This window comes from Enhydra lutris, unplaced genomic scaffold, assembly GCF_002288905.1.
Source record: "Enhydra lutris kenyoni isolate GAN:26980312 unplaced genomic scaffold, ASM228890v2 scaffoldscaffold18, whole genome shotgun sequence".
Classification (NCBI taxonomy): domain Eukaryota; kingdom Metazoa; phylum Chordata; class Mammalia; order Carnivora; family Mustelidae; genus Enhydra; species Enhydra lutris.
Genome location: NW_019154102.1, coordinates 33,766,243 through 33,777,904, shown reverse-complemented (window position 1 = coordinate 33,777,904; position 11,662 = coordinate 33,766,243). Strand labels below are relative to the sequence as shown.

General features: G+C 43.2%; 1 protein-coding gene across 1 annotated transcript; it reads right to left on the bottom strand.

The window, feature by feature from the left end:
- Positions 1-275: 275 nt before the first annotated feature.
- LOC111147898 (methionine adenosyltransferase 2A) lies at positions 276-7,415 on the bottom strand. Its single transcript, XM_022504162.1, has 9 exons — positions 7,200-7,415; positions 4,763-4,840; positions 4,539-4,661; positions 3,919-4,031; positions 3,691-3,834; positions 3,304-3,522; positions 2,852-3,034; positions 2,567-2,700; positions 276-1,903 (listed from the first exon to the last, which is right to left on the bottom strand). Exons 1-9 carry the CDS (start codon positions 7,288-7,290, stop codon positions 1,801-1,803), a joined length of 1,188 nt encoding a protein of 395 aa, XP_022359870.1. The 5' UTR covers positions 7,291-7,415; the 3' UTR covers positions 276-1,800.
- Between the last annotated feature and the right edge of the window lie 4,247 nt (positions 7,416-11,662).

Below are 11,662 nucleotides of genomic sequence, written 5' to 3'. Positions count from 1 at the left end.
CCTGGTGGTTGAGTGGCTGCTGCAGTAAGGACACATGGATCTTGGCCATTGTATCAGTCAAAAAGGTAGTGCTGGACAAACAGATCAAATCTTGAGTATTTTTCTTCATGCTAGGGATCGGCTTTACAAACCTATTGAAATGCCTGCAGTCATGGTTGAAGGGGTGTGAGGTGATTTCCCTGAACCATGAGAAGATTTACAATTATTCAGGGATAAAGAATATATTCTCAGATCATATTCATTACCAAAACACTTTTAAAGAATAATGGACACAGTTAAGGTAGAACCTAGCATTTTATTTAGATCTTCATTAAACTGTTGGAATTGAGAACCAGACATACGTAATAAACCTCCAAAAATAGATCCTGAAAGGCACTTTCTGCTTAGGGCAAGCAGTCATGGAATAAGCATGTAAACAAGCTGGCTTCTCTGTACCACACCAGCCAAGTCCGCTTTCTCCATGGCCAGCCGCACCAGCTCTGCCCTCCCTTCTGTTAACACCAGCCAGACCCCCTGTAGGTCTAACCCAAGGTTTTTCTGTAGGACACCTTGGCCTACCTGGGAATGCTGGAAACATGTTAAAGGAATCATGGTGTTGAGGAAAAAAAAAAAAAAAAAAAAAATCTTTTAAAAGCTGCCATCTGAGGTGATGGCTTCTCTGTACTTACGCCATACCCCAGAATACAATAAATAAGCAATTAGAAAATGTTCAAGTATGAAGGGATTTCCTCCTCCCCGCCAAAAGCACTGCTCTCTGAAGGAAGCTGGTTTCTCTGTAGCTACACCAGCTGTTCAGAAAGCTCATTGGACCTGGTTTTGAAAATAAAACAAAGTTAAAACCCTGGGAGGAATTATTGTGCAGTGTGGAGTACTCAGTCTTTCTTATAAAGAAAAAAAAAAGTTATCTGGTACCAAAGTGTGCAACCTACAGACCCTCAGGTACTGCCCTGTGACTTCTCTGTATGACATCACAAGGGTGCCAAGTGCCTGTTTTTCTAGAGCTAGGAGTTGGTGGTTTGGCTAGTGCTGAAACCATGCATAGGGTTGGTTTACTAAATAAAAACCTTATTACGTACGTCCTCCAAAGACAGCTGAAAAGTGGAGAGATTTTGATTTGGTGCTATTTAAGAGATGGCAATTAAGAGCATAAGCACCAGGGAGATGGTTTAATGGTAACTGCCTTTTTTTTTTTTTTTTTTGGTCAGGCTAGAGCTCCAACTGGAACTTGCGTTACATGCAAGAATGATTGGATAGGGAACACTCCCTGACAGCTACATAATTAGAAATGGATCAAGTTATAGGAAGATAAGGGAAGGCTTCACATTCATAATAGAGCTCAAGACATTACAAATTCATGCTGACAGGGCTAGGGCATTGCCAGACAGAGGCTATAATGGAACTACAAGTACTTTACGTGCACATTACAGGACATTTTCAGCATTTGGTGGGAAAGTCAATGCAATTAGGATTTTAGAAGGTTGGGTGATAGGGCACAAAGGTTCAATTTCAAAAAGCATTATTTACTACAGTGTTGTTGGTTTTTTTCTAGGCAGTTACATGGATCACCTATGCTCACTAAATTCATTATAATGGTGAACAAAACACCTAGGGACAGAATAGCAAGCCCAACTTACAGTCCCCCACACAAGCTAAAATTCATGTCATTGACTAGGAGTGACTGCAACTGATCAGGAGCTGAAAGAGGACAGGAAAATTTAGGAAGAAGGGCCCTTTCCCTCAGAGCTTGAAGGCTTCTCTGTAGCCTACGCCAACAAGTCTGGGGAAAAAAGGCTAACACTTTCAATATTTAAGCTTTTTGGGCACTTCCCATGGGAAGCTGTCCCTACCAAAGTGGCCATAGGCTGCAGTCCTCTGATAAATTGGCTTCTTCAGATCCAGATCCCTGGAATATACAAGTCCGTAACTTAATATGTAGCATTTAATTAAAATAAAGCAAAACAATCAGCAAGACTCATTTTCAAGAGTTCTGGCAAATGAGTTCACTTCTCTGGGGTTTGCTAGGAAAAAAGTTTGTGGCAGAAGTGTTTGTTACTTCTCTGGTGTCCAAACTCCTCGCACAGTCCTTATTAGTAACTACAGTTCTTGTTTTTCCATCCTTGGCTCAACAAATATGAAAACTTGTCATTATTCTGAGAAATTGCAAGTATCAAAAGCTCTTCTGAGATCATGGCATACTTACCAAGGTCCCATGCCCACACCCTGTTTATTTTCTTTATAGCAGCCTTGAATATCCCACTTATCTGTACTAATTTCTTATAAGTAAAATAAACATCCTTAGATAACACAAGCACAAATCCCCATTATCAAATGTGGAAGACTTTCTAGGATGGTTAGTCTAAGCCATGGAGCACTGTAGTTTTAGATTGTTCTTAACATAAGCCTTTACTAAAGGCAATTTAAAGATAACATCAACAGTTCTAGGCCTTAAAACATTTCCCCACTTGAGGAATCTTCAGACCTTCACCTTGATTTGAATACATCTCAAATATATGTACATACACCCACACCCTCATTTTTAACTAGCAATAGGCTTTACCATCTTTACCTGACAATGACCCCAGGGCGGAGGTCAAAATTCTTCTTCACAATCTCTAATAGCTCTCTCTCACTCTTCTGAGAGGTGCCATAATGGAAAATGGAGATAGACAATGGATGAGAAACTCCAATAGCATAAGAGACCTAAAAGGATTCAAATGTCATAAGAGTCAGTGTTTAAAAGACCCACACACTTATGTAATACCCTGGTATTTAAAAAAAGACAAATACTATGCTAAATGCCCTCCCACTTGCATGCCTTCTAATCACTCCAGTTACACAGAAAAATATATACCTGAACAAGAACCCTTCTGCACAGACCTCCTTTAACAAGGGATTTTGCCACCCAACGAGCAGCATAAGCAGCTGAACGGTCCACCTTGGTATAATCTTTTCCTGAAAAGGCACCTCCTCCATGAGCTCCCCAACCGCCATAAGTGTCCACAATGATCTTACGGCCAGTCAAACCAGCATCACCCTGAAATTACAGGATTTAAGTCACTTTATACTTAGTGCTTTCCAATAAACGGTTCTGTATCAGGTTTGTTAAATACCTATTCTGTATCACTCAGCAAATATCCTCAGAAGAATCAAATGCAAAAAAACCAAAAACTATACTGTAGCTAATAAAATGTGAAAGCATCTGGCTGTTTTCTAACCCCCCCCCAAAAAAAGGTGACAATAGTCAAATTTGCAAGTCAACATAACAGAAAATTCAATAAAGTTGAATTGTATATAAGGCCTTACCTGAGGCCCACCAATAACAAATCTGCCACTTGGCTGTAGATGATAGATTGTGTCCTCATCAAGATATTTTGCAGGTACAACTGCTTTGATGACTTTCTCCTTTAGGGCATCCCTCATCTCATCAAGGCAAACCTCTTCATCGTGCTGAACAGATATAACAATTGTGTGGACTCTGATGGGAAGTACAGCACCTCGATCCTGCATGTACTGCACAGTCACCTTGAAGACAAAGCAGATGATCAGAGCATCAGTTTACTAGATACAGAGCCAAGACAAACCTAAATTATAATACAAAGGATAAATACTAGTCTTTTTCCAGTTAGCTTTAAACAAGTTTACTGATGTTCTGTGAAGTATGTGTAATCCAGCTTTATAATCATCACTTACTTGAGTTTTAGAATCTGGACGTAACCAAGGCAACGTGCCATTGCGGCGTAGTTCAGCCAGTTTTGCATTGAGCTTGTGTGCTAAGACAATAGTTAAAGGCATACATTCCTCAGTTTCATCAGTGGCATAACCAAACATCAAACCCTAAAAAAGGAAAAAGTCAATGTCATCAATCTAAGCTTTGGAATTTAATGTTAGAAGAGACGCAGATAGTCTACACCAAGGTACCTGGTCCCCTGCACCAATGTCTTCCTCGTTCCGGTCAAGATGAACACCTTGAGCAATATCTGGTGACTGTTGCTCCAAGGCTACCAGCACATTACAAGTCTTGTAGTCAAACCCTACAAACAAAACAATGCCTTAAGGAAAAAAAACGGGGGGGGGGGGGGGCACAAAGAAATACCAATGCTTTCTATTTACAACAAGTGTCTAGAATTTTAAATACTGCTAAATCAAATACAGGTATCCCCCCACCCCGCCTTTTCTAAAGTGTTTCACACCTTTAACAAAGACCTATACCAGTACTTGTTTTCACTGACTGAAAAAAATCTGCAGAGGATTTCTGCTTTTACCAAAAAAGCTACGTACTAATGTAGGTCTACTGTAAAAATGAAGCCTTTGCCTCATTTTGGCTTCCAGGTTGCACAGGAATGTCCCATTTTTGGATGGCAGGGGGAAGCTTGTATACCTAAAACTTGAAACTTTAAGAGAATTAAATAGGGCTGGAACAACACAGATAGTAAAACTGTACAACTGGGATTAATGGTTTAGCAGGAACACTCTAAAGACAGAACGGAGTTGAAAACGTGGAAAAATGAGCTTAGAAATGCCAACTCATTTAAACACACCTTTGGAAGAATCATCATATCCAATGTGTTTAATGGTTTCACGAACCACTTTCTGGTAGTCAACAGCAGCTCTGGATGTAATTTCCCCAGCAAGAAGGATCATTCCAGTTTTTGCAACAGTTTCTAATAAAAGATAAATTCACACTCAAATGTCACTCTTATGAAGTAATTTTCACAGTGTTACCTTTTCATCAGTTGGTAAGCAAGCAATGTTTAGAACCTACCACAAGCCACTTTGGCATCAGGGTCCTGCTGAAGGTGGGCATCAAGCACAGCATCGCTGATCTGGTCACAAATCTTATCTGTGGAAAAAAAGAATCCCGGCTCAATCTCTTTCTCTTATGGTCAATGAAAGTATGTTTATAAGTACTGCTGTACAGATCTTTGGGGGACCTTTCTTTTAAAATCTGGTAAATGGGCACCTGAATGGCTCAGTCGTTAAGCGGCTGCCTCCGGCTCCGGTTGTGGCCCCAGGGTCCTGGGACAGAGCCCCACATCAGACTCCCTGCTCACTGGGAAGCCTGCTTCTCCCTCTCCCACTCCCCTGCCACTTGTGTCTCTCTTTGTCAAATAAGTAAAGTCTTTAAAAAGCAGTAACAATAATAAAAATTGTGGTAAAACCTACAGAACATAAAATTTACCATTTAACCATTTACAAGCATGGAATTCAGTGGAATTTCAAAATATGGAGATCTTAATTGCTGTCTAATTATAAGTACTGCTTTACCAGAAACCATTTGCCAAATGATGGATATAATGCTGCATATTACTTGAAAACTTGACACCAGCCTTAATATAGCTGCACCACAAGCTCACCAATTCAGATCAGCCAGCAGAATGCCCAGCACGTTTAATACATTTAAATTCACTGTGATACATGCAATTTACACCTTAGAAGGATTTCATTCCATCTCTAAAGTATTTCAGACATTTTGAAAAATTAAGTTCCCAGGCAAAACAATTTCCACTGTTAAAAAGAAGAGCCAGATAATTGGAATTAAATCAAGTTAAGGCAGAAAGTTTATTTTCAAACTGAAAGGCAAAGCTGGGAAACATTTTGCTTTACAGTATTATTTCTCAAGGACAATTATACTGACATTTTATCCCCCAAATTTAAAATCTTCATTATAAATCTAAGCAACGAGAAAGGTGAACTGTTTTCTTCCCTTGTTACCAATTTCTCCCTGATCATAAGGAACACTAATCAGAGCAACAGAAAATGTCAAAGAGTTAGTAAAATCGCGCTTCATGAACAGAAAGAATAAAATATCTAAATCTGCCAAAGTGTAGTCCAGGAAAATGAGCTGAACAGGCTGGAAAATGTCCAAATGTATTCCGAATCCTTGTTTCTTCCCCACTTCATTGCCATCTATTAAGTGGGAAAACAGAAATACCTCCCCTAGAGATTCCAGGGGAACTGAATTTTCTACAATTATCCGGAACAATTAAAGCAGAATGTGTATGGCAGTCAAGTCAGAAGCTCAAGACTTAATTTACAACCTGCTATATGCGCCTATACCTTAAGTGACTAAATTAATAAAAGGTGAATCAAATACATGTGAAGTTCTCAACACTTGAGGGAAGGCGGGTAACCCCACCAGAACACGTGACCTTCCCTCATCAGGATCTTGGCGTCTGTCCTCTCCCACACCGGTAGGTTGCTTGTGGATTTCATCAGAGGCACAGCAGACTTACTAAACAGAAATGGATTCTTAAGACCATTAAGAATTTTAGATAACTATGTCACTGTGGTCATCCCAAGAAAAGGCAGAACCTGTACAGTAAAATAGTTATGTCCACTAGGTGATGTTTTCAGGCTGAGACTGAAAGTTCCTTGAAACAGCTTCATTCGTTCACGTGTAAATTGATCTCCATAATGGCGGACTAGTGGACAAAGCCCAGAGAAGGAAATGTTCGGCAAAACCTTACCTAACGGTAAAGCACCCAAGACTTTAAAGGGAAATCCAACGCAATTGCAGCTTACACTTAATTCATGTTTCCTATCCTTTTCAAACGTGGTCCAAATAAGGAAGGCCTCCCCCAACCTGAGCTATATTTAGTTGGAGACTGTCACCTTGAAGGCAAGGCCATATATTGCCGAAGGGCACGTCCGTCGTCTTCTGGGGGCTGTAACAGCCCAAGGCAAGGAATTAACAGAGACAGCACGCGTCCCTAAGTCCGGGCCCCCCACTCCGCACACCCGAGCGCGCTGGGAGCCGGACGGCTCCCCCTCGCCCAGATGCCACATGCGGCAAACACGTGGTTGCGGCTGCAATGCGGGGCGCGCGCTCCCGAGGACCGGCCGCGAGCACTCAGGGCCGGTCGCCCACTCGAGGGCTTTCAGACGGCGGGGCGGAGATGAGGAAATAGTGCCCTCCCCGAGTGGAGCACAGCTGCCCCGGCCCCCGCCCTTCTCGTTTTCTGGAATCTTCCGCATGCCGAAGCGCGCAGCCGGATGGGAAGGGAGGAGAGGAGAGGAAGGGGGAGGGGAGTGGCGGCCACGCGCTCGGCACCGGCGGCGCCACGAGGAAGGCGCGCGGCCGCCGCTCTCCTCACCCCCCGCCCGGCGAGGGCAACCAGCGTGGGCACCGCCGCTGGCGGGTCCCTGCCGGCCCTGCCCACGCCCCGCCCCTCACTTCGCTCCAGGGCCCGTCACCTCACCTGGGTGGCCTTCCCCCACAGACTCCGAGGTGAAGAGGAACGTGCCCTCCTCGATGAACGCCTCGTGAAAGCCGTTGAGCTGCCCGTTCATGTTGGTGTTCGTAGCGGTAAGTGTAAGTGGCGTTGAGAGAAAAGGGAGCGGCGAGGCGACAACTGCGAAATGCACAAGCAGAAGACAGCGTTCTACTCAGCTCGGGCGGGCGGCGCGGAGCGAACGAGGCGGCGGGCGATGCGGCCCAGTATTTATACACAGCGCCCGCGCGCGCCCGACACGGGCCCCGCCCCTCGGCGCCGCGCGCCAATGCGCCACTCGCGCGGGGGGTAGGCCGAAGGGGAGGTGCGCGGAAGGGGAGCCCGGGCTGAACCACTCCGCGGGGTAGGGGGAGCGAGCGGAGCTAACGCGCCCTTCCTGCGAATATTTAGTTATATTAAGCACTTCTAACAAGGGCCAAGTGGAAGTGCGAGTATTTGGGGTCCTTGTATCCTTCCGTGCTCGAAGTGAAAGGAAAAGCGACGAAGACTTTATGGGCGTCTTCCCCTTGCTGGGACATGGCACTTCCCTTCCGACCGTTGACCGAGCTGTCTGTCCGCGAGGTCGCGTCCCCCAGCGGTGACGAAGAGAATCGGCCGAGGTTTTGTCCTCAGGCTCTGCCGGAGGGTCTTTCCGGCCGGCCCCGCCTTTAGATACCCTGGGGACGGGGAGCCAGTGGCCCTCGGCCATGTGAAAGTGGCCATCTTGGCTGGTCAGCGCACTATTCTTCGCACGGCCTTATTCATCCCCATCCGGCGTGCAGCTGGGGGCTGGAAATCCCGGGGGTTGCTAGTAATTTCTTGGTTAATGCCTCGGTGGTGAAAATGGCCGAAAAGCAGAATAACGGGAATTCTGTCATCGATTGCCGTCTTACTTCCACCACAGCGCTAAAGTTTCTGAGGGAGGCCCTTTCCCTTTGTTGCTCCTGCAGTGAGGGCCGTACTCCAGCCCCTTCTTCGGCTCAGGCCTTTTCTCCGTCCAAGAAAGGAGGCCCCTCACAAGGCTGACCTGGCACTGGCTGACTTTCCTATGTCTCTGACGGGAAAATAATCACTGTTCAGAGTGTCCTTTCAGTCCTCTGTTCAGGAGACTGTTGAATATTTTTCTTGGGGGGGGAAAGCCCTGTTTTAGCCTTTGTATGTGATTAAGCAGATCTCTTAGTAAGATGAAATGGTCCATTTCATGAAGCTTTCACTTTAAAAGATCCACCTGCGTTTGTCCCAGTTTTGCCCATGAAGGGAATTACAGGGAGAGAAGAAGAAAAGAACAAAACAAAACTTGAGCCAACAAGGAGTAGGAAGTCGGGAACGGATTTCATGGAGTCCGCGTTTGGAAGAAGCCCACAAGTGGAAAGGAGGGCTGGTGTCACTTCCTATCCTCTGGGGGCTGAGACGTCGTGGGGGTCTGGCGGGGGCTGCGGTCCTGGTGGTCCCGCATGCATTTAACATCGGGTTTAGTGATGTTTTTAGGGAAAGGCCTGCTCCTAGGATAGGATGCATGTTTCCCTGGGAAGATGGAAGAGACCCCTTGGAACAGCCTCCAGCTGCTTTAACGCTCAGAGAATCAGCTAAATTCTGAAGAACAGTCCTGTCAGCGCTGGAGAAAAGTGGGAGTTTGCCATTGGGAAACAATGGAAGCCCTTGGGCTGTGCTAGAAGCTTTGACAAAGGAGGTTAGGGAAGGACTCATGATCTCTTAGACTTTTCTGACCACATCCATGGTGGCTCAAAGCATGCAGCGAGGTTAAATCACGGAAGAGACAACATGTATGGTTTTATTTTTAAAACTAACCACAGAAAAACAACTGTATAAGACTATTTCATAATTTTTCTTGTTTTAGTGTATTTCATTTTTTTAAAAAGCAGAATGCCGATTTATTAACTCACAATGAGTAATAAAATTGCCAACTGGAACAAATTGCGTGTGTAGGCTGGTCAGTGCATTATCTCCCAGCAGAAAAATCTATATGGGAAGCCAGAATATAATTAGAAGGTTATTTGGTTAATATGGAGTCAGAACAAGGGGATTAGTTAAATTTAATGATTAGCTCATTAAACCCGGATACCCCTATGCTACCAAACTCCACAGTGGGGCTGTTCCTGCCAAGGAGATTAGCAGCTGTTCATACTTGCTTACCTACTTCTCTTTCTTGCTCATAGCATGTGTAATATAGTGGTTAAGAATAAGTGGTTTTGGAGTCAAGCCTCTGCCACTTATTAACAGTGTTGAGCAAACAGCCTCTACATTTCAGTGTCCTCAGTCTGTAAAATTGGCATACTAATAGTACTATCATAGGATAGTACTATTTGTACAAACTATATGTTTCAAGGATTAAATGAAATCATGCAAGTAGTTTTTAGCTTTAGAACATAATAGGCATTTTTTTAAACATCAGCTGTAAAAAAATAACCCTTCCGTGGCTTCTAATGGCTGTTCGGATAGAGAATAAAATCCCTCCATATCCGAATATGATTTGACTGTTCATCTTGTGCCACTTTCTCCTTCTGTTTTTTTTTTTTTTTTTATTTTGGATATCTTTGAATTAGTAACAGTTACGTTCTTAATTTGTTTCAAAACAAAGTGGACACATTTTCATTGATTTTATATTTCTCTCATTGTCCCTTACTCCCACAAATATTTATGAGCACTTCTGGCAACCAGCCCTGGGGACTGGTGCTATGACAGTCCTGGTCTCTGCCCAACCCCCTACTCCCCAGCTCTAAATGGGAGGAGATGCCTAGCTAACTCCTCCTCATCCTTCCACCCCAGCTCAGCTGCCACTTCCTGGATGAAGCCTTCACCTACACTGATTTCTCACAGGGTCCCGTGTTTCCTACTAGGTGCTCTTTGAAATTACACATTTATTGGTGTAATTTGTAAGTTCTCTGACAATGAGAAGGTGGTCTGTTTTGATCAAGCTTTGTTACCGAGTGTCTGACACACAGAAGCTGATTAGGAATGTCTGAGGAGAGGGAGAGAGAAGAGCAGGAGAAAAGGAAGGAAACATAAAGAAGGATTAAATATAAAAGCTAGCAGAAGGAAATAGGGAAATAAGAAATCGTGGGGATCAATGAAAAGAGCAAAAGAGCTACAGTTTTGTTTTAGTTGCAAGCATTATAATAAAATTGAGGGTCCTTTACTACCAGGGAAGTTCAATGCCATCCTGGTCTGAGAAGAGATTTCTGTTTCCATACATTAAGGGTAAAATAAACCAGGAGAAGTTATTGGTTTATTTCACATCTTAATGAGATTTGTTGAATGTGAAATGTTGTAAAGCACAAGAATAAAAGTCTAATCGCTGCCTAAAGGCTCCAGATTTCTCAACACAAAGAATATTAATGTTAGTAGTCTATGAAAGTGGCAAGGTTGGGATTGGATAAACTAGTGTTTGTGACTCACATAGCAAATATAACAACTTCAGGCCTTATCAGTTTGCCAGTGAAGAAGAGAGTTCCAGTAACTAAGAGAAAACATTTACCATGCAAGAAGTTGTTGATTGCGCAGGAGAAAAGAGGAAGATAACAGTAGGTATATCAAAGAGCAATAGAGAAGTTTTGGAGTTGTTGAGAAGAAAGCTGCTAGGCTGTGAATCTTAAGAATACCTTAAATGTGGTGTGATGTGATATAATGTGATGTGATGTGATGTGATGTGATAATAGGCCAAAAAGAAGGAAATCTAGATGACATGTCTTCAAAATTAGGGCCAAAGCTCAGACATCTCAGATGGCCTCAGACACAAGCTAGCTCTAGTGGGGTCTGAAACAAATACAGTGTAAATCCCCTCATTTCTAGGCTCTTGAAATTTGTTTTTGTTTCTCTTTTTCTCTCCTGATTCTTAATCAAATCTTTTGATTATTCCAATAAAAGTCAGGAGGGATGGAAGAATGGATAGGGTATAATGAAGACACTAAAAGAGACAATAATGATGACAATATAATTTATTGTGGCAGTCACTGTTCTCATATCTATGCCTCCTGACACTTAAGTTACTAGTTCTCTTCCTGTTTTACAAATGAAGGTGCTATCACATAAGTCATTCAGCTCACACATCAATTCAGTAGTGGAGCTGGAACTTGAGCCTAGGTCTGAGCTCTAAATTCATGTTCTCTGTTATTAGTCAAAGAATAAATACTTCATGCTCCCGGAGATCACTAATGATATTTAGTTTGTATCCAGGGCACCTGGCTGACTCTGTCGGTGGAAAATGTGACTCTTGATCTCAGGATTGTGAATTTGAGCCCCATTTTGGGTATAGAGATTACTTTAAAATAATAAAATTTTTACCAAAAAAAATTAGTTTGTATCCTTTCATACATTTTTCTATTAACACACATGCCCACACACATTTTACGTGAAACACGGATTTTTCTCTTAAAAACTTTTATGGCCATTTCCCCAGGACACTCGAGGTAAATAATTCTATTTTTCCTTTT